Raw genomic sequence first — 23,592 nt, forward strand, 5'->3', positions numbered from 1 at the left:
GATGGTCATTAAAAAACGGTAAATAGTAGATAAAAATATTATTTTATTCATACTCTGCGTTTGGAAGCGTAATAAATACGAAAAAATTTCATATCCTAGCTAAAAATTACATCACAAAATTATTTACTTACGTATACATCTTACAATTACGCTATTTACAATTGACTAGGGTACATTTCAGTTCTGCGATACCTTTACCTACATAATATTTACAGTTCATAGTTTCACACAGTTCTCACTTCATACGATAAATTCAATATAAGTACCTAACATTATCACAAATACTCAGCATGTCAGGTCTTAAAATTAGTCAGGAACCTTAAAGTACCAGTGTATGAATCATTACTCGTTATAGTATAACTGTTGCATATACATATGCAATAAGGAATGTATTGATTTACATAACTTCATTTATCTACAAATAACTCATGAGAAAAGAAGGACAATGAATACTATTCAAACAGGTACAAAATATTATACAAATATGTGCAGAATCATAATAGACATCAATAGTACTCACAGTACGATAAAAAGAATTTTCAAATCTGGCACAAGACCGATTACTGTTACATAAACAATTTAATATTACAGCACCAACAAATACAAGCTTATAAACACAATTTGCATCGAATATATTATGCCAGATTACAATATTTATACAATGCTAGTTATTTACAGATAATAATACAAATCACAATGATCATTCGTTTATACAAAGTAAGTCTTTCTAGGATGCGTCGTGCTCGACATGGGAATTTGTTGCGCGGGCCTTAGAGGCCGCTCCTCGCACTGGTGATTATCTATAGAAACGTAACTATGATGATGGGGTAGGCGATCGTCAGGCCGACCCTCGCTACTTGCCACCGAACACGTTTCGTCCTCCGTGCTGCGCGCTGACACTTCTGCGCTTGCGCTTGTCGAATGCATCGGGCTCGACATCATCAAACCAGGCGGATTCATACCGTACTTATACCAAGGATCATGAGATGTCGGCGGCGCCGTATACCTCAAATTTCCATGTCGACCAAACGCCTCCCTATTACTACCACTTTTCATATTATTCGCATTATGAAGCGTCCGATTTGGAAGTGTCACGTCCACATCCGGTAACCGAAAATTTAGCTTTTCCCAACAGTTTCTTTCACCCCACACGATCACTGTACACGTTTTAAGTAGCACTTTTAGGTCCGGGTCAATGTTTATGGCACTCAAGTCCGTCGTCACAAGGAATATTATCTTTTGACGTCTATGCCTAACGTTCACTGAATTGATTGCACTTTGTATAGCAGCGTTTGTTTCTGCCGCGTACCACTCTTGTTGTAAAAATGTTATCGATAGCACTATAACGAGTCTTTTAGAACTTTCGGAAGCACTCACTAAACTATCACCTGAACGCCTTTCAACCAAAGGCAAGTCTCGATGTTGCAGACATAAAGTGTGTCCCATATTTTCTAATTCGGAACTCACGGCGCGAGTAACGAAATCTTCATCTCGTGGATTGTAAACAAAAAAAGCATCGAACCGTTTGTTTTTGTTGTCGTTCATATCTTTCGGAGTCGAAGTGAATACTCTTACACCGTATCTCGAATGCATCCATAATTTAAAATCTTCTCGGAACATGAAGAGCAAAGCACACATTAGTAAGAGAATAATTGCTATTATCAGTACCGCAGCGATATATGGAATGTAATTTTCGACACCGTCATGCGATTCAATGAATAATCGCTTTAGTGTCTCAGTGCCGGTTTCTTCAGTAGTCGTCTCCGTTTTACATTCCTTAGCTACAGTTGCGATGGTTTTATTCATAGCTTGACCATGGGCAAAGTAGCACATCATACTTTCTGTGTCTTTTGACTTTTTGAGAAGCCATTGATTCAGCTGGTTGACGTCTTTACAATCGCAAATCCAGTTATTCCCATCTACCGAGACACGAGTGCGGGGATCGTTGTCTGTAATGACTCTCCATGGCATGTAATCAACGTAGCCGTTATTGTCGAGGTTCAAGTATTCCAGTGAGGGCAGGTAATTAAACGTATCATTTTCTATAACCTTAATCTTGTTATCACTAAGATGAAGTTCATTCAAATTGGGTAATCTAGTAAATTGCGTATTTCTTAGAACCTCCAATTTATTATTCTCCAAATGAAGTATTCTCAATGACTCAATACCGTTAAATGTTCTATTTTGTATTGTGTTGATATTGCTATTATTTAGATACAACACTTGTAACTTTTTTTTGCCAATAAAAACGTGATTTCCTAACTCTTTCAAGTCATTTCCATCTAAGTATATTTCGGTCGCATCCATCGGTATTCTGTCTGGCACGTGATCGTAGCCAGCGTTTGAACAATCGACGACGTTAGTGGTGGTCCAGGTTTGATCATGATAACACGAGCATTTATCTGGGCAAGTCATCTTACAATCGCAGGCGTCAAAGTCACAACAATGGCACACCGCGAAACAATGTGACTCGTACTCACACAGAAATTCTGAAGATTTTACTTCCAGCAAAAGCATATCCGATCTGCTTCGTGAATGGGTTAAAGAGCACCTTACACTTTCTAAATCCATTACTCTCGGGCGCTGCCTGAGGTCACTTAATTGGTTAATTGTCTGCAGCCATTCCATTGTACAGTCACACTCAAATGGATTTTCGCTAATATAAAACTCGGGTAAATCTTTGTCCTCAGGAACAGATGATATCGCAAAAGCACCAAGCTCCAATGTGCGTATTTTATTTGCATACAGCATTACTTTGTTCAGGTTGTACTTTTGTAAGAATGTTCCCGGACTTATTTTATCAATGTTGTTATTGTTTAAAACAACAGTCTCTATACTGCTTGGGAAAGAGAACTCATCAATGCTCCTCAATTTATTGTAACTAATATCGAGCATTTTAACTGAACAAGACTCCTTTAACCCATATGTATCTTCAAGCTTTTCAATTTTGTTCTCGTGCATATCCAGCCATTCCAAATTAGTAGGAATATGGCTGTAATCAAACCAAAGCAACTCGTTGTTAGACACGTTTAACCAAACAAGCGGTTGGGTGTTAGTAAATATGCCTTTCAAGTCCACTAGTTTGTTACCGTCCAGTCCGATTGCTTTTAACTGTTGGTTTGAAGCAAAAGCTCCGTCGTCTATTTGATCTATGTTGTTTGAAGCTAAGTTCAATATTTGCATCGAGGGTAAGGCAGCAAATGTATCCTTTGATATCTTTTCTATTTTATTTCCGACGAGACGTAAGCCATACAAATCATCTAAACCTTCAAACTGTGATGTGGACACTTTAGTAATCCTGTTCATGCCTAGGTCTAGGGATGTCAAAAATCTCAATGTTTTGATTGCTTCCGGTACCTCCGATAACTGGTTTCCACTGAGTCCCAAGTCGTGAAGCTTCGTTATGTTCTCAAAAGATCGTAAATCGACTTTCGTTATTCTATTGCCGTCGAGGAACAACTGATTCAGAACGTAAAGATTTGAGAAATGTCCGCTGTCAACTTCTAATATGTTATTATGTGCTAGAGAAAGCGAGTGAAGGTTTTTCAAATTAGAAAATGCACCGTCCGCTACACGTGCTATGTTGTTGTGTTCCAAACTTAAAAACTGTAGATTATTCAAATCTTGAAATAGCAGTGCATCTATTTTTGTGATTCGGTTGTATGATAAATTCAGAACGATTAAACGAACTAGTCCTGAAAATGTGTCTCTATTCACCCATTCACTTGTCAACTCATTCACCGATAAATCCAATATTTGCAATTGATCCAATCCTTCCAATAGTCCCGGAGCGAGAACGCTTAGAGAGTTGTTGTTCAAATATATTTGTTTGATATCTCTCGACGACTGGAACATTTCAGGTGGTAAGGCAGTCAAAGCGTTTGTTGACAGATTTAGAATTTGCAAATCACTCAAGCCGACAAAAGCTCTATCGGCTACAGCAGATATTCTGTTGTTTTGCAAGAATAACTTTTGAAGTGCACGTAAACTTGATAATCCATTGTCAGGTAATGTTCTAATTTCATTGTAAGACATGTCTAAAGTTTCTAACACGGTGTTGCACGATTTACCGGGGGCAGTTGGCCCATTGCCCCAGTCCGAGAATCCAAGATTTGATATGTCTTGTAATCGGTTTTGTGTTATATTTAGCTCTTTCAAATTGTACAAGAGGCAGAATATTTCAGGAGGCAGGTTCCAGATATTGTTGTCACCCAAATCCAAAGATCGCAGATCAGTAAGCCCACGGAATGTGTCCCTGTGGAATTCCATTGACATCGCTGACCAATCCGTGTTGTGTGTCCTTATTGTTAAACTTCTCAATCCACTTAACGGTGATAAAACAGCTGAGGGAACATATCGAATTTTACAAGACTCTATCCTCAGTTCTCTAAGGTTGTGGAACCGAGATAAGAGCTGTGTTCCTTCTTCTTTTCTTCTTCCAAAATCCAAAGAGCTCTCAAAGAAGAGAACATCTGTACAATGTAGATCTAGCACAGTGATGCGCTGAGCTTGTGAAGAACTTAGACCGGCCAATAGGTCTGTAGCGCCGGCAGCAGTCCGCAGCGAACAGGACAACTGGACGCGAGTAGATTCACTGGCATCACCCGACACTCGCTGCCACTCGCACTCCTGGGGTGCCTCCGCGACGCGGCTCGTCAGCGAAGCAGCACTGACACCCAAGTACATCCAACTCCATGCTGCATACCATACAGCCAATAATCCCATCGATAACATCTCGAATAACTCACTTTTAACTGTCACTTTATTTAAATTGTCACTGTTTGAGTTGATATTATCGCGCACATCGCTACGTTAGTCCGGACGCGCTCGGAAAACTTCACGAATTTCCCGTCAAACTTGTTTCGAAGTGCGACACATAACGGCACGAGTTCGCGAGCTGAGGTGCAGCAAGCGCCTCTCTCGAAGACTCGTGAGAAGCGACTGAGCGTAGCGCAAAGCAAGTTGAGCGACCGGCCGGTGGCGGCACGCTCCCCGCGCACGGTTGCTCCTCCCCCGACAAGGCCTACCGATACGTCTGTCTCTGTCTGTTAAAAAGTTCACAACGGCAACAAGTTGCTCGCCGCAAGATTGGCATGAACAGAAGCGCGCTTTGCGAGCTTTTATAAACATGGCGGTGCTTACTTTGTTTGTTTTGTCTAATCATAAAATTTCAATAGAGTTCCGACTGAACAGCGTGCGAAATAAAAAAAAATATAGAATTTATTTTAACTTAAAAAAATCAAACTGCCAAGTGCGTAGACTACTGATAGGTCGGTTAAATTTTAAGCGTCATTAAGTCTTTTAAAATCCCTAATAAATTTTATTAATTTAGGATAATTTCCATCTTATCATGTAAAATACATTTGACTGTACAGGTATTTTTAATGCTCATTGATAATTCAAAACAATAATCCAAAATTAACGTTAATCTTACAAGCATTCCATTACCATAGATACAGACAATACCTACGATATTTATCACCTGTTATCAGTGCGGACTACGTGCATATTTTCACAATATGATCGTCGATAATGCAATACAAATTGCGGAAACCATTCAGACAACTTGCTTTTGTTCTACAAGTCGGGACCTACCTGGGTTGTGACGCATTTGTGATAACGCTTATCTAGGTAACAACTGATTCATGATGACATCATCATTAACGTGTCGAAACCTTCTTAAAATGTCTTTGGAAAGTTATGTACCGCTGATAATGTGGAACCGAAGGATTCAAGTGTGAAGTATACAGTAATTCCCGGTCTAATCAGTAAATTACGTACAGCTATCTCCGTTAATGGACGCTTTCCTTCTTTGAACACTATTAGATGCAATCGAATGTCTAATAATATAAATTTTAATTACACCCTGTGTTTTTAAAGTAACGTGCCCATTGCCACATTAAAATGCTTTCTTTTCACATCCGCATTACCGTTAACATATTTTGAACTTAACCAAAACGGGCTGTTGAGATCATTAATTAAAAAATACCACATCAGAATAACATTCAGTTTAAATATTTGAACTACTGTTGGGCAATGTGTTCATTGCTTCGGTTTCTTTGGTATTTTATCACAGAATCAAATGTAAAAGCGAACACGCAATTCAGTTGGACAAACAAAAGGCGTCGGGGAACATAAAAAGGGCTTTATTGGCATTCTCGGCGGCGAAACACAAAAATTGTACCGCAAAGAGTTAACTGATCTAAACGAGTGCACTCTCGACGACCTGACACGAGCCGATGGCATAACATGGATTTATGGGTGTCATTCTTTATTCTATGTACTAACCTTTTGGATTACCGTATTGGACTCTATGAAGTACGCGGGTACTAATAATATACGAACTTATTCCTTGCTTATTAATAATTCTTACAAACAATAACTTACAATAGGGTAGTATCCTATTTTGTTTAATACATTATACGTATACATATTTATTTTGGAAAATTAAATACTTTCAACGATACATTGATTTGTGACGTCACGATTACATATTACTGGGTAACGTGACGTAACGACTTCCCACACCTAAACCTTACTCCGTTTTATCTAAAGTATTGTATATGACAAAATTAAAATATACGTGTCTAATATTGTTTTATTATCCAGCTGACACCGGAGACGGACTAATTATATAGATTTTTAATTTTCATACCTCGTCTACTACTCTATTAAGAATTTTAAATATTGGTTAACATGGAAAAGGACTCAAAAAACATTTACATATAATAAAAAATTCAAAGTCTGTATTTAGTAGTCGTAACATTTTCTTATTCTTAGTCATCACGGATTGCCTAATTTTTGTCCCAAATTACTATAAAGCAGGTTTAAGATTAAGTCGTGTTTTTGATAAAGAAATGTAAATTTGTGATAGCAAGTATCAGATTACAACGAGACTACCTCGCTGTCTAGTGGTATACGATACCTATTTATGCATTTGCTGATTACATTACATTTATGCGATTCATGCATTTACCTTTTTATCATATTTCTTTTGCCAGTAATACGCTATTGATGAAATCTAATGCCATTTCATAATATTAACCAGGTATAACTTAGGTACCAGTGGCGTAGCGTGAATGTCGGCCGCCCGGGGCGGAAGACAATTTTGCCGCCCCCTTATTTAGGTATTTTAATTTAATGTATACTACACATTACATACATTCATAATAGAGAACTTTTCGGCGAGAACAGTCATGAATCAGAGCACTCCCCGTGGTATAGGCGATATAATGTACAACGAAGCTACATCTCTACGCATTGCCAAAGTGTCAAGTCGGTTTTAAATTTCCTGCCACTCAACAATCCGATTCGCATGCCGCGCCGCTGAACGCGGTCCAGAGGATGAACCTGGTACTGGGGTGCCCCCGCCCACAGATGAGACTAGTATTCCATATGGCGCCGAACCTGCGCCTTATATATGTAGAAGCAGGCGATGGGCTGGAGTGAAATACTGCCTTGATCTGTTGAGCATGAGCACACCAAGCTTTTTCGAGGATAATTTAGCCTTATCCTCTAGATGGCCACGGATATGGACGTCGCTCGAAATGTTGATGCCAAGTATCCCAATTCTAATACCGGGCTAAACACGCCGACCTGTGTCTTATTAGGGTTAAACTGGAACAAATTAAATTCACCCCAATCTGAGATTCTCCGCAAAGAAGTCTCGATTTCAGACACAAGTCTGTTTCGGTTCTCGATGACGTTTTCCCGAGAAATGTTAGCGCGGTCGGTATAATAGGCATCACCTGTACTGTCTTCCGCATAACAATGAATGCTGCTGATTTGCAACATATCATTGATATGGATGAGGAACAGGGTAGGTGATAGCACGCAGCCTTGAGGGACACCTGCGTTTACAGACAGAGAGTCGGAGCATTCCCCGTCGACAACGACCTTAATGCTTCTGTCTGCAAGGAAGCAGTAGACGCATTCTCGGGAAGACCATAGGAAGAAAGCTTCGAAAGAAGCGCTTTATGCCAAACCCGGTCGAAGGCTTTCGCCACGTCCAAGCTAACTACCAACGCTTCCCCCTTAGATTCGATCGCCTGTGCCCAACGGTGTGTCAGGTAAACCAGAAGATCCCCAGCCCATCGACCTTTACGAAAACCGTATTGCTGGTCACTGTGTAGCTGGTGATCCTCTAGGTACCGCAAGAGCTGGCAGTTGATAATGGATTCCATTATTTTCGAGAAGAGGGAAGTTATGGCTATCGGTCTGTAGTTGGACGGATTTGTTCTATCGCTTTTTTAGGGTTCCGTAGCCAAATGGCAAAAAACGGAACCCTTATAGATTCGTCATGTCTGTCTGTCTGTCTGTCCTTCCGTCCGTCCGTCCGTATGTCACAGCCATTTATTTCCGAAACTGTTGGGCCTACATAGTTGAAACTTTGAAGGTTGATGTATTTCGGTAACCGCTATTCGAATTTAGAATAAAAATTAATAAATTTAAAAATTAAAAGGGGGCACTCCATACATGGAAGTGATTCAAAAAAACATTTTTTTCAGCAAACATATCCATAATGGGTGTCTATGGATAGGTCTTTAAAAAAGACTTTAAGGTTCTTAAAACCATTTTTCGTCAAAATTAACCGTTTGAAAGTTAGACGCTTCTAAAGTGGAAAAATGAGTGTCCCCCCCCTCTAACTTTTAAAATAAGAGAAGGAGAAAACTAAAATAAATATATGCTGTAGATTTCAATAGAAACTAACAACGAAAATTGGTTTGAACCAGATATCATTATTAGTTTTTAAGGAATAAAACATTTTCAAAAACCGCAAATATAACTTTGTCGTTCATACAAACACTATGTAAAACCAAGTTTTTTTACAACTTTTATATTATGTCATCTACTTGCTGTTACGGAATCCTTCATGGGCGAGTCCGACTCGCACTTGGCCGGTTTTTGTTTAGGGATCGGATGGACCAAGGCCGTCTTCCATGATTTCCGGACTACGCCTAAAGAGTAAGCTCATTTTATTCGGTCCAAATTTGTATAGTCGACTCTATCTAAAGGTTCCCTCTCGGGGCAGGACCACTCGTTAAAGGTTCCATCCCCACTATCACTTCTTCGATCTCTTCTCCGATCTCTAGTTGCGAAAAAAATATAAAATGGTTGAATATGTACAAAATATTTTTATTATTTATTGTTTAAAATTTGCCGCCCCCTAAAAAGTGCCGCCCGGGGCGGGCCGCCCCTGCCGCCCCCACTACGCTACGCCACTGTTAGGTACAGATTATATAAAGAATTAAAAATAACTTCTTTTCTTGAGCAGTTAAGCTGTTATGAAATAAATTAAAACTACAAAATATTTTTTTATGGTATAAGTCGGTACTACTGATGGTAAGCAACCGCCGCCACCCATTGACACCCGATTCACGAGAAACACCAGAGGCAATACAAGTGGGTTGCCAGCCTTTTGGGGATTAGGAATTTAAGGGTTGTTGGGGAATCGGGAATTAGGAAGATTGGGAAGGGGGCCTCCAGTAACCTTACTCATACCACGCAAGCGTTGTTTCACGTCGGTTTTCTGTGAGGCCGTGGTATCACTCCATGGCTCTCATACGCTATCATGGCTCTCCCACACTCAATTCAGATTAAAGTAGTTTATTCTAAAAGATCTCTACTTCTCAATGGAACACTGAACTCAAAAACAATGTAAATTAATAGAGACGACTGAGCACATTCAATAAAAATAAAACAAAAAGTTAAACACATAATTTAACATTTTTAATATTTATCCAGCTCACATCAGAACTAGTTTTTAATGAAATACCTTCTGTTTTCTTTATCGAAAGTGATCATCGATAACGATTCTCGATAGCAACTGATGGTTAAGTTTTTATTGGAAATAAGGTAATGACTGTAGTACATACAAAGATACGGTAAATGTGTAATATGCTGATAGCTTAGGATTGTCACATCAAGTGCAGTGCTAACGTACCGACTCACTCAGGAAGTTGTAAATCTCAAATGCTCTTACGCACTCACCAACTTAATCTGAGCTTCTCCACCCCTCTTTCTACTAACAAATTAAGGAACAAATCCAAATTTTCTCCCACCTCCATAGTTCTTCATAAGCTGGTCGAGATTTAGAGAAACCGCTGAAAACATTAAATCTACTTTTTATCCCACACGCATCCTGCGTAACTTTAGATTTAAAAAAAGAAGATCTAGTAAAGAACCGTTTGTCGTAGTACATAATTATGCCTAATGAATCAGAATCACAAAATGTCGCCGATGATAAATTCATATCATTATTCAATGGGCCTTGATATTCTAAAATATTGTTTATAATAACTCTCATCCGTGACTATAAATATAAAAATAACGGTCACAACTGTCTCTTAACTCTTAATGCGTATACAAAACTGTATTCATAAAGAGTATATTATTATGAAAGTGTGTGTCTTACAAACAGGTGTTTGATGAACAACACACTAATGTATCTGTTTGCATCTTGATACCACATTAACCTAATGACATCGAATGAAATCAACGCTGATTCCGATCACCATAACTAACCACATTACAAGTTGAATCGATTCCCGCCAACTGTTCCCTATGGTTTCTGGATACCATTATCTGTCAATAAATAGGGACCATTGTGTGATTTTGCAAAAAACGCATAAATCGAATCGATCTTCCTAGCTGTCTGCCATTCACTTTGTTCCCGTGTTTCCAGGGATCTAATGGGCGATCCCCAAAGAGCCATACATATTTGGCGGTAGTAAATGTCAAAATATTTTGTATCAGATGTGCTAATGGTTTGTAAAGTCGGCATTAAGGTCATATTGTTATTTTATGTCGTGTGTTATGTGGCCAAATGTGCGGTATTTTTACTAAATCATATTCCTTTCATATTGTACTGAATAGGATGTGTTTTCAAATTGATTAATCGATTTATTCTGAAAAAAGAAGAATAGAAGAAGAATATCTTAATAGAATTGCAGTAATGGTATATCAGGATAATAATAATGTAGAGTTAGCTATTTGGATAACGGAGCTGCATGCTACCTAAGGGGTTACCGGGGCTCTGAATCGAAAAGCAGGACTAGGAATGGAATGGTTTGTAGTCAGTAAGGCTGACACTCCCTCTCGCCTCACCCTTGGCGGGAAGAGGCATTTGATGACTTTCCTTCTCAAAAACAAAGCTAATTGAATAAGTATAATTAATAACGATTATTACAATCATATTCGTGAAGGATAACATGCCTAAGAAATATGTTTTTTTTTTAAATGAAGACATAGATCTGTATTCATCAACTTCCGAATAGGACTTGCTTATTAATACAAAAGAGACTTTCGTTCTACCTTTTAAAAATCTTAACACAATTAAGAAATCGAATTTCTAAATTAGCCCTCCAAATGCAACCGCCGCATACATTAGCGTTTTATAATGAGAAAAGCTTAAGGAGAGGGAGAAAAAACATGATGAGAATCCGAGACCTATCACGGGATACTTGACAGAATCCAACGAATGAATGTAATGCCATTATGATTAGCATTATTTTGTAAGGAGGGTCGCAGATTCCGGTTTACTGGATAAAGCGAAATTCGTCGTCACAAAGAGTTTTTTTTTCTGACGTGCTTTTTAATTCCCCCCCTATAAACATCTGTGGTGGTTGGAACTGTATAGCTGTTTTAATCGCATTTGTCGCGCCACACGTTATTGATAGTTGAATGGTTTGTTTAAATATTTTGGTGATAGATAAAATACAAAGATATGCGACTGCCAGTTCGCTTAGTGGGTTCTGCTTAGTTTAGTTGAGTGAACTTTATAGAATTGGACTTACTTTCTTATAACAAAAAACAAAATGTCAAGCTATTAGAAGCAGGATCGTTTTTAATTTAATTGTATTTACTTAACTGAATTAAAAGTTCAAGAAACTTACTTACTTATAAATGTATATTGTACTTATTTATTTCTCTTTGTACTATTGAAGAAAAATAGTTTGAAACTCTTACAAAATTACGCAATAATAACCAAAATTTTATTCGTGTAGATCTCTAAAACCACGGTGACACGAAATTTTTAATTTATGTCCCCGGATTTTAATAAATAATTATAGACGCGTTCTGTAAACAGTAAGCTGAAATGTTTTATTTTTTAACGTATTTTATAGTTGCCACTAATCCGGTTACGTTTGTCACGGAGCCTTTTAGTACAAACTCGACTGCACTAAATATGAATCTTTATGTTTAACTGTGACATTAATCACAAAAACCCCGTGATTTATGTAACTATGCAACAGCACGGATCCGTTTACAGTTTAAACTAGAGTTTAGTAGCATACCTCACATCCCAGGCCAACAAAAGCTTCGTTATGTATTTTATTAGTTTTACAAGTGCTCGGCGCGTGGCTGTAAATAAAATATGACTCTATGAGAACAAAGACTTAGTATTCAAGAAATATTATTGACCTTAAAATTCGAAGCAAGCGTGAAGAAAAATATAATCACTATCCATAGTCCACACACGGTTCGAATATCAGAACGACTGCTCATCATAGCTACCTTTGTCGGCCGCGGCGTCGTATAAAATAGTATAATTAAAACTCAAATCGAAATATCCACGGAGCTACGCGAGTGCGCATCCCATCGTGCGTCAGTGACCGCTCCTGAATGGGCCCTAATTTTTTTCAGGCCTTCGATTTGTGGGTTCTTGCTTTGTGATACAAAATTAATGATTTTTGGTCTGTGCTTCGCAGCGTCAGCGGGTACAATGGAACCAGTGACAATGGTGTCCCGCTGTCCACGATATTGACGGAAGGCCCCGCGGACGACGCTACCTACGCTCCTGGCTGCCCTACCGGCACTCGACCCTTTGTCCACAAGAATTTTAGATACGTCATGAACGAAATGGAAGCTCGTGAGAATAACCGCGATATTATATCAAAATAATTCTTTAATTATACCCCCTCTAGATGCCTGTTATTTGTATTCGATGTTACATAATATTTTTCGGCGATATGAAAGAGCATCCTCCGTAGCACTTTTTTGTCATCTCGTGGGCAGGTAAACTTAATATAACAACAAAGTGAGTTCAATTTAGTTTCGTTACAATTTATAAATATTCAGTGGTTAACAATTCCATACATTCCATGACCTTAACGTCAACTTAGTCGTTGGCCAACTGCCCCAATAAATTACGTCATTCGTTTCTTGTAGTCCAAACATCTTGCTCCCAACACCATTGTGGCTTGTGATACACAACACAACGCACCCAAACATTTAGGGTGGTCTTATTTTGTGACCACTATTTAACCCAAATACGGCGTATTGTAAATGACCATCATTGTGGTCACCCCAGCCTCAAACATTGTCGCCTTCTAATTTATAGCAATTCAATGTAATTTCATTAGCACCAAACTGTTTATAATTCTGTATGACCACAATATCAATTCGATTGACGACAGTCTGTTGTTATGGCCAATAAATTTTAGGATTATCTTGTCCGTGGGCCGTGATTAGGTGCCATCAATGTTTTGAGGGAAAGTCGAAAATTAAATCGTTTAAGCCCAGTTAATGGTGGGTATACAATGACATCAATACGAAATGATAAATTACGGCAATGAAATAAAACCATGCTATGTCATAAATAACGTTAGGAACACCCACCAACGTATTCAAACTTTTTGATTGTATGTTTATTGGCTATTTCTTTGCAAATTACAATCAAATTCCGTATTACTTTGCTTAGTTTAAACGAGTGTGTTAAACGCTACATAATTTCACGAATGTTAACATCTACATAATAAAATTAAATGCAGAATATCATGTACTAAAAACTGCATAATCACAAACCGTTTTGCCATGCTTCGCGCATTTTAAGAGCGGCGTCGAAAGAGCTGATCTGAGAATTTGCTATTTAAATAACAACAGGCGCGTTCTTAATTCTTCAACTTTTTATCTTGGCCAAATCGGCGTGTATCGTTGTAAACAATTCCCGTAATTCATTCGAGATTCGCGTTGCGTCTAACAGAGATATACTGAAATGACCAATCACGGACGTGCGCGGACTATCGAACTGTGATGTTTACTTCAACGTTACCATTGTTGTCACACCGACATGTTGTTGTATTAGCAATATTTATGAAGCCAATTTATTGGTCCGAGTTTTGTACGACTTGCCTTATAAGGCTAATGTCGAATTCCCGAACAAATGATGGCTTATCGTTATGACTGCAAAGAGTGATTACGCCTGAAGTTCATGTTTTGGTCTCATTTGCTAATTGTCTTATAATGACCATTATTGTTGGTAATATCAGTATTGTTAGAGAACAAATAAATATTGAGTAAAGTCATTAGATAATTTGGTGTTAAAGAATGTAATTAATACATACTTACCTAATTATTTATTAACCAGTGTCTATTTAGATATCAAATTAAGTAAGTAGGTCTCTTTAGTTATTGTTAATTGTTCTGCATTTTTCACACCTTTTAATCACTTACGATATTTTTAACTTGGTTTCCGTAGCAGATAGTACTTAGAAGTTTTTTTTAAACATTCTATTCTAACGAAAAAATGATTGTTAGCAAAAGAAGTTTCCAGTTCGGTGTAAGCATTCACGAACACCAAAGTTCAATACGATAGCTACATTTGCTCCGAAATCGACTATTTTTATGTCCATTAGTTTAATGTAATTTCTTTTAGATGTTGGAAAAGCATGTTGGTACTTACCTATCTAATGATATTATCCCTTTCGAAAAAGGTTTAATAGTATGTAGGTGGAGCTTTAAATATATGAGTAAACGATCCAGATTTGTTGCTCTATCTCTTCCTACCACCTACATAAGGTGAAAAGGTGTTCAGAAACATTAAATTAATAAGGGGATTTGGTTTATCAAATACTTGGTAAAACATCACGATTTCATATTTTGCAACCGCTTCGCTTAACGCTATAGCTTCCATTTTAGAAATACTTTTTTTTATTATCATTAAAATACTTTGTAGGAATTCATATCATTTATTTGCAAAATATTAATATGATAAATACTGCCAGGTATTCGAAAGACCGGAGATGCGGACTACCTAGCGGGTTACCGGGTCTCTGGTTCGAAAAGCTGGAGCAGGAACGGGGTGGTTTTTAGTCAGAAAGAGCCTGACACTCCCTTTCGTCTCGCTCAAGGCGAGAGAAGCCACAGGATGATTAGTTCCAAAGCTCTTTCGAGAAAGTACTAGGAAACATGAACGTGGTGGATTTCTTTGTTCCTTTCGAGACTCATCTACTAATTTCCACTCAAAATTTTCATAAACATCTAAGTACCAAAGTTTAACGACCTATCACAACAAAAACGATGAATAGCGGAAATTATACTGTCAACTATAAATTCAAACGTAATTAGACGATTCCTGTAATTACCTCTCATTCTTGAAATTAACTTTAATTGGCTCATTAACATAAACATGTGTTTAATTTATACGTGTTGAGATTGTTAGTGCAGCACGACAATGATATGATGACATTCATGGCCTAGAATTATGGATCTGTCCAGTTTTACATAACAGGAATACATGTAAGTATAATTTTCTCTGTATGGAATAAATAAGGCAAGCAATTTTTTTGTCTTCTGCGTATTTGTTAAAGCCTTCCTTTTAAGCATGACTTCTCCCGCCTTGCCTGTGGCTAGAGGGAATGTCTGACTTTTACTGACTAAAAACCACCCCGTTCCTACTTCTGCTTTGAACCGGACCCCAGTAACCCGTCAGGCAGTCCGCAACACCGAAGTTAAAGCCTTACTTGGAACTTTTATTACTCACCTAATTATTTAAGTATCTATGCACTAAATTCTATTCAATATTCAAAATATAAATTTCACATACAAAGAAGTTTTCACAATCATCGTGTTCTTGACAGATACAGGCATAGATTATACACTTATACTAGTACAGGTGTCACCACGGTGTCACATTATTGTAAAACTTTAACACCATTAATCTCTGCAACACTAACAAGAACTAACACCGAATACGTTTATCCATCAATAATTATCGTGAGTCAGACTATTTTATTTTATACCCCATTAAATTTAACAACAATTGCCTTTTAGTGACGTGGAGGTAGACATCTTTATGTTACGTGTCGTTAAGATTAAAGGGTTTCCTACGTTTTGGATCGAGTCCGACCAGGGAGCGAAGGAACCTGTGAAGGTATCTCTGGGCCCATTACCATAACTCAGCTGAGTTTTAACGCTATCGTTGTTATGGAACATTTGTGACTTGTTGTAGCAACTCGTAAGTTGTAAAGTAGTCCAAAATGAGGCTCCTAAGATAAATTCGATGGACTAGTGATCGCTAGGATTATAATTCTTTGCGGTTAGCTAGCTGTCCTACTAAATGTTCATAATTTTTTTATCTAACGAAGTTTTATGTTAAGAGTATAATATGCAAAACATCAGGAAATCACAGCTGACCAAAGCACTTCTCGCACGGAGAAGGTGAGCATTAATCACCACCCTTGCTCAAAGCGGATTGAGGATTTCAAACTTACTAACTAATAATTAGAAATTGTAAGCCCAGGTTTCCTCACGTTTGTGATTTCACAGTGGTGTCTAAATAGTCTAAGAAAGTACATACATAGGTATGACGCGGAAAAAGTCACATTGGTACTCGCCCTTGCGGTTTCGAAACCGCAACCTTAGCATGAGAAGCAGGCGTCTTAATTCTAAAACCTCTGGCCCACCACAACATTCACGTATCAAGAAATCGTTACTTAATAATTTTACTTTTTTTACTAACCAGGTGTAAAAGTTTTGACTTCACTAAAGCCTCTTACAATAAACCGTAAGACCACACAAAGATGTCCGTTTACCGCCACGAATCTCACTATTGTGATTGTCAAAACAAGATCGGTTACAATAAATCTTATTAAAAGTTAGGCCCGCCACAACGCCATTCATGGCCGGCCTTGATCCGACCTCAAAAGAATGGTTTGTTTACAGACATTGCTAAAAGCCTTTGTCGTACCGTACATCTGCTCTACCTACCTGGGTGCACGTGATATTGTAAGAATTTTATTTGTATCACTTTCGCAAATAAGTTCTGTGGTATATAATAGGAATAATATGTATAATGCCTTGTGTGTGATTTTATTGCTCAGTTATATTAATTTGATTGTTTAGGGGGTAATTCGTTAGGTGAATAGGACATAATCATAACAATGCTTCTTAGATAGGTAGTTTAGAAAATATGTAGGTAATAGAATCTATGGCTATACATACACCCGTGACATAATCAAGATTTTCGAAAACTCAATAGGTAACTCTTTGCACTACCCGTGAATCGAATCCGAGATCCTGTGCTCGGTTGTCGATTAAAGGGTCGGCAAAGGGCCTATTCAAGGCATGTGAGTTATACAAAACCTAAATATGCTTCCTTTAAAAGTTTGCTACTTGTCTTGATTCTTGAATTTGTAGGAAAGTACTTTCTTTTATTGTTTCATTTCTAAATTATTTTTTTTATTTAATATTCAAAATGGTTTGTTCAAATCTAAAATACACTTGCTTAATTTATTATAATAACGACATCAAGATGTAAAGTGAGAAACTAAACAATAAAAAATATACTTACATACAACTTAGCATTGTGTGAACGTGAAGCTCTAGTAACACGCAGTCGATCTTAGTTACATACAAATCTGATAGATGGCGTTAGGTACGCAATGCAAAGCTTTTAAAAAATAACACTTGATAACATGGAGTTAACCCTAGTAGATCTATCTAAATACTGGATAAAATATAAAAGTCAAAAAAAATAAAGAAAGAAAGAGTACATTAGGAAAATTAATAGATAAAGCGCATTGGATTCGACTCGGTCTTCAGGTGTTGCCAACCTTTCTAACAAATTTCATTACTTAATATTAAAAAATCCCTTTATGGACATAATTTATTTCAAATAAGGACGTAGATCATGATTAATTTGTAAATAAAATCAAAAATAATAATTACTAATAGATATTTATAAATTGGCAACCCAATTGAAGAAATGCACTATGCATAGTCAATCCTAGTTTGACAAATGTCGGTGGCAGGTGCTTTGCTTGGCCACATTTTGTAGCATTGCAATTATTAGCTATCTTTGTTTGTGCCATAGACTGAGTCGTAAATTTATTTTTGGGTTATGCTTGAAATGTTGAATATTTTAATAGTGAAACTTGTATCTCAAAATCCATTTTGACTATTTTGAGTTTGACAAGTGTAAATCGTGAGCCATTGCAGTTGTGTTGCATTCACTTTGTTTGCTTTGTTTTGAAGTAGTGCTCAACAAGTTTGAACTGTGCTGTGATTTTTATACTATAAAATAATAAATGAATAATTAAACCTGCGTTGAAATGTGGATTAGTTTGTGACTAAGGGAGTAAGTACAAACTTTCATTGTGAACTTTTAAACGGTTATTTTTTGTCATTTTACAAATAATTTCTTAGGAGTTCGGGAACATCATTTTTATTTCGTATGTTTAAGAGCGACGAAATCTTAAAAGGTTTAATAATGATTACATTTATATCGCGTTTAATATGTATCGATTGCTGTAATATTAGTAAACAAGTAATTAAAACTTGAAAGCAAAAGCTTTATTTGACGATTTTTTTAAACCTCACATGACTGAAACATTAGACTCGTATTCATAAATAGAAGTAGGCAATTTTAATGTATTAAATATTTATCTCTTAAAATAAATTCGTTTGAAAAGCAGGGTTATACTTATAAATCTTAGATTTTTTGTAACTTCATTAGTTAAGTACTTTTTGGAACCACAAATCTTTACTTGGAATTACAGTTGATTGACCACATAAGTGACTGATTGTTGCAAATATCACAATATCATTGCACAACAGTTTTATTATGCTTTGTCTCTAGTTTTATCTAAGAATTAACTTTTTCTCTTTATTAAAATTGAAATGAAATTAATTTATAAAAGTATGTATCAACTTCTGTCTATAATTTTACCTGTTTTGCCTGAATTTAAAGTAGCTTATAATAATTGTAACTCATACTGTATATTGGTGGCTGTCTATACCAATTCATGTTCAAATCTGTTTAGTAAGTAATTTTTCCATTACAGCAAATATTTAATTTATTAGATTGTAGAAAAAAAATATTAAAAGCGGGCCTTCTTCTTAGGTAGGTACAGGTTTTCTATCTAAAGTTATGTATTTATTACAAGTTCTCAATTAATTCATCACAAAGAAACATGACTTGTTGAAGTGTAAATCTTAGAAGAATTAGATAAATTTCACTTATTTGATTTATGGATATTCTCATAAATAAAGCTGAATTTTTAAATTCATTTTACCTGCAGCATACATTTATGCTAGGCACAGTGTATTTTCAATTGTGTCTCATATACCGGCTGCCAAAGGGTTAAATAACAAAAAATTAATGGGACATTCTGTAATAGGTCTTAAAGCTCATCCTATTTCTTTCATCATTCTATTCATTATAATTCAGTTTTTACGTAATTCTTCAGATTGCCATACCATATTGTATTGCGCAATAACCTTATAATAAAAAGTTAGTATAAGAAATAACACCCCAACTTATCCGCAAGTTATTGTATGCACATTTAAATGGTGATATTCATAATCTTGTAAGAATCATACTTTAACCTACCAATGGCAAGTACCAATGTGACTTTTTCCGAGTTATATGTAGTCTCCTCTTTTTAAGATCAGTACTGACAAACGATGAAGGAAAACATTGAGAGTAAATATGAGCTTAATAGTTTCTAATTACATATAAATTTGAAATCGCCAACCCCCATTAAGTAAGTGTTGTGATTAACCTTTTGTCTGCGAGTATATGAGACAACAATAGACTACACATTGTGTCTCACACTAATCAGTTTTTCAGCACCTACATTATATAGCCATAGTTATAAGTATAGTTTCTTCAATCTAAAACTTCATGAAAACTAAATACTTAACCATTGTTAGGTATAAGACCCAACTACTGTGCAAAATTGCATTCTGTCCTTGTTTTAAAGGTCTATCATAAGAGAAAGATTATATAATCTGAAACTTCCTCCTATTTAGAGATCAATCCCCCCCCCCCTTAACCCGGATTATTATAGACATGTAGTGTATTGTCTCTCATACTGACAGTCATTTGGTTTAAATCTATTTTTATCTTAGCTCAATCATAATAACCTTCCTCTAGACATAGGTCAGAGATGTGTTCAAAAGAATTCAAGTGATGTCGAAATGAGTAAAAATAGACTGGATTTCCAATGTCCACGAAACATTTTATTACTCATGTCTGGAAGCCAGAAAAGTTTTTGTTTTTCATTAATCATCTAACTTAACAAAATATTATGAAAATATTACTAAACTAAAAACTATTTTCAAACAAATAGAAAAAACAAGTATTGATGAATTGTATGAATGAATTTTCCCACAATACATTTTTAAGCACATCCTAATAAGCAACATTAATAATCATTCTTAAAAGATTACAAAGCAACCAATGATTACTACCATCATTAGTGAACAAAAAACCACTATATTAGAGCAAAATAAGTTAAAAGGTGTTGTAAGTGGTTTCCTAATTAGTAATTACCTAAGTATCCAAAATAATACTAAAAACGAGAGCTAATTCTTAGTCATGTTTTAAATAAAAATTGTTGGAATAATTTGTTTATAGAATTCTAACAATTGTAAATGTATGTGAGTATTATCTGTTGCCAAAACTATCAAAAAATTTATTTCCCCGGGTATCCTTTATTATATTTTTAGAGATAAATAGTTGTGTGGGTTTTACCCGAGTTCTTAATACGAGTTGGTTTTACGTATAACGTGATCGACACGTTTATGACGTTCAATGTTCCGATTGGCCAGCTCCAATGAATCAACCAATCAGAGAGGCTAAATATGGTAATGTTTCGATCTCGTTGAACGTAATACAATCACGTACTGGAGTCTCTGATCGTTTTGTACTACTTCTCTCTATACTCAGCTCTCTCTAACTCTATACTCAATTTTGTTTAGTATTCAATCTTTTTTATAACCTACTTTCACATTCATTACTGTTAATTCATATTTCCTGCCTATTCGGCTTAATACCTATAGATGAATATCAATAAATTATTATATTAAAAAGTCCCTTTCCGATATTCTTGTAGAAAGCTATCTTTCATTGTTTAGTGACGCAGGTTGTATAGATAAAATTCTGTTATCTATTCAAATGCACACAAAAATATGCCTTATAGTCTCAAGTGAGGGTAGTTATTTCATAATATTTACTTATTGAAGTTGATATCTATTGCTTTACCTGCAATTTTTGTATTGACATAACATTTGCAATATATTTCTCATCTTTTTTAGTTTCTATGTATTACATAATGTTTTAGATTACTTATGTTTCATAAGTTTTTATTGATCAGTGCTGTTTCAACATTCATCTAATTAACACAATAAGCTGTGAGTTTAGTCAGTAAAAGTTTGAATTTATTTAATTAATGTGTGTCTTTTGGAACTTCTTATGAGGTATGTTATTTGAATCATGTATTTATATTAAAATTACATTAATATATTTACTTATTTTAAAATATTAATTACTGTAAAAGGGATTTGAATAGAATTCAAACGGTGAATAGATACAGGAATGGGGTGAATAGTTAGATGGTAGAATAAAAGAAACCCCATTCCTGTATTTATTCACCTCTCGTATTCTATTCACCCCGTTTTACCGTTTAACGTATAATTGTTGTACGTATAATTTAATAATTTTGTCAACATTTTATTGAATTACAATTGTAATTAACTACTAACAAAACGATGTCACATATTTATTTGATATTACCCAGTAAAGAAGCAGTAGGCACACTTATTGCCACCAGTTACCTATTTAAGGGAATATATTATGAATCATAGTACAATAGATGTTCGATAAGTATTCCTTATCACTCTACTTGACCAATTTCCGTTCAAATGACACTAATTTGACGCTAGCTAGTACAAAGATAACATGACCTTGGCACAGTAGGAGTGTAATTAGTATGTTTTGTAAATTATGTCGTCTGTTTTTCCCAGGTACAGACACGAACAGGTCAACCTGCTCCATAATATAATAATAATAAATCTTTATTCGCCGAAATATAGTACAAAAGGTGGTAATAGTAATTATGTAGCTAAACACATTTCGCCTTCAGTAGGCATGCGAAAACTTAAAGTATAGGGTTATTAAGCATAAAATTATATTCTATACTTAACATAGTTAGATTTATTAGATTTTCAACATTAATGTTTTGATATACAGTCGATAATCCAATCCAAAAATTTACAGATTCGAGTGATTTTTCCTGCTGGCTGGTCATCTGACTGGAATGACATCACACAATGACATTATTATTCTTTGTTGTTGTCACATTTTTTACGCAAGATAGGTACAGACGAATTTGATTGGTCTTATGGCAGAAAGCTCTGTAATCTGTAAAACTTCACTAACTAATAGAACAAGTTAGGCCCGTATCCAATCCAATATCTGTGGTCTAATTATTATTCACAGTGCCAGTTACCAGCTAGTTCCTTTACTACACAAGGGTTTTCTTATTCTAGTTCTACCCATCCCCATTTTGACGGAAACCCCAATTATATTCTTCTATTGCCTGTCGAAAGCCACTCAGGTCCGAAGTACGCAGTACTTAATCATCTATCTCTGCTAAAACTTTCATCAATGTGCAATGTACGAGGTAAATGACTAATGGATGACTGATTTACCTGCACCATACGCACAAAATGACACGATTACAGTTACAGTAATTAGACAAGGCAAGGACATGATAGCGATGTGAGTTTCCTCAAAATGCACATATTATGACTGTCATATATGTATAACGGAGTACTGAATTTTTATAATAACTGTCGTGACACTAAATTAACTAAAAATCACGGTCTACTCATGTTAATTAATGGAGGAAAGCTCTACTAGTGTCGAGTCACAAAGCGGCGACGTCACAGTAGGCAGCGCGACGTCGCTGCGTCTGCGCATGCTGAATGTCATGATCTTGATGGAGTACTGTATCCCTATTTACGACCACAGAAACCCTAATGTCGATTAATCATTAAAACCCTTTATATTATCTTTTTTTTCTCGAATAACTACCCATATTTAAAAGCTCCTAACGTGAACCGTGTCATTTGTGGACACGTCTCAGGACTTCGGCTCTGATAGTAGGTGATGCAATGAACTAAGTAATGTTTCTTAACTGACTTAAATACAATGATCATTTTACCTATGGCGTACAGAATATTAAGCGTACTAGCAACCCGTGTGTCACCACTGCCGAATAAGTTTCTGTTAACTTAACTGGCACATACAGTATGGAGATCTCTCGTATGATTTAAATGAAACCACAAGTACGTACGTACTCGTCTACAGAAGCATATTAACTACTACTAAATTTCAATGAAAACCGAAAAATAAAAAAATTAACTTTCAAACAAAATAATGAAATTAACCAAGTTTTAAGTTCTGTGTGAACATCTTCATGTTCCTTGGCCACAGAAGAGCTGTAAGTTGTCTAGTAATGTTACGGACTTGCGGCGCGGCTGTAAGCAGTTTTCAAATAGCTCAAAGAAATTGATGCACTTTTT

General features: G+C 36.1%; 2 protein-coding genes across 3 annotated transcripts in view; one reads left to right on the forward strand and one right to left on the reverse strand.

Moving 5' to 3' along the window:
* Positions 1-23: 23 nt before the first annotated feature.
* LOC118276182 (toll-like receptor 6) lies at positions 24-4,952 on the reverse strand. Its single transcript, XM_035594406.2, has one exon. It carries the CDS (start codon positions 4,732-4,734, stop codon positions 709-711), a length of 4,026 nt encoding a protein of 1,341 aa, XP_035450299.1. The 5' UTR covers positions 4,735-4,952; the 3' UTR covers positions 24-708.
* A 10,978-nt stretch (positions 4,953-15,930) lies between these two features.
* LOC118276327 (apoptotic protease-activating factor 1) overlaps positions 15,931-23,592 on the forward strand; it is a 35,016-nt gene continuing 27,354 nt past the window's right edge. The window contains exon 1 of one of the 2 annotated variants that reach the window (XM_050707255.1): positions 15,931-15,996. The gene's annotated coding sequence lies outside the window, so the exon portion shown is untranslated. Of the gene's footprint in view, positions 15,997-18,084; positions 18,359-23,592 lie in introns of those variants that run through there. The other variant, XM_050707253.1, reaches the window with a different exon arrangement.

This window comes from Spodoptera frugiperda, chromosome 31, assembly GCF_023101765.2.
Source record: "Spodoptera frugiperda isolate SF20-4 chromosome 31, AGI-APGP_CSIRO_Sfru_2.0, whole genome shotgun sequence".
Classification (NCBI taxonomy): domain Eukaryota; kingdom Metazoa; phylum Arthropoda; class Insecta; order Lepidoptera; family Noctuidae; genus Spodoptera; species Spodoptera frugiperda.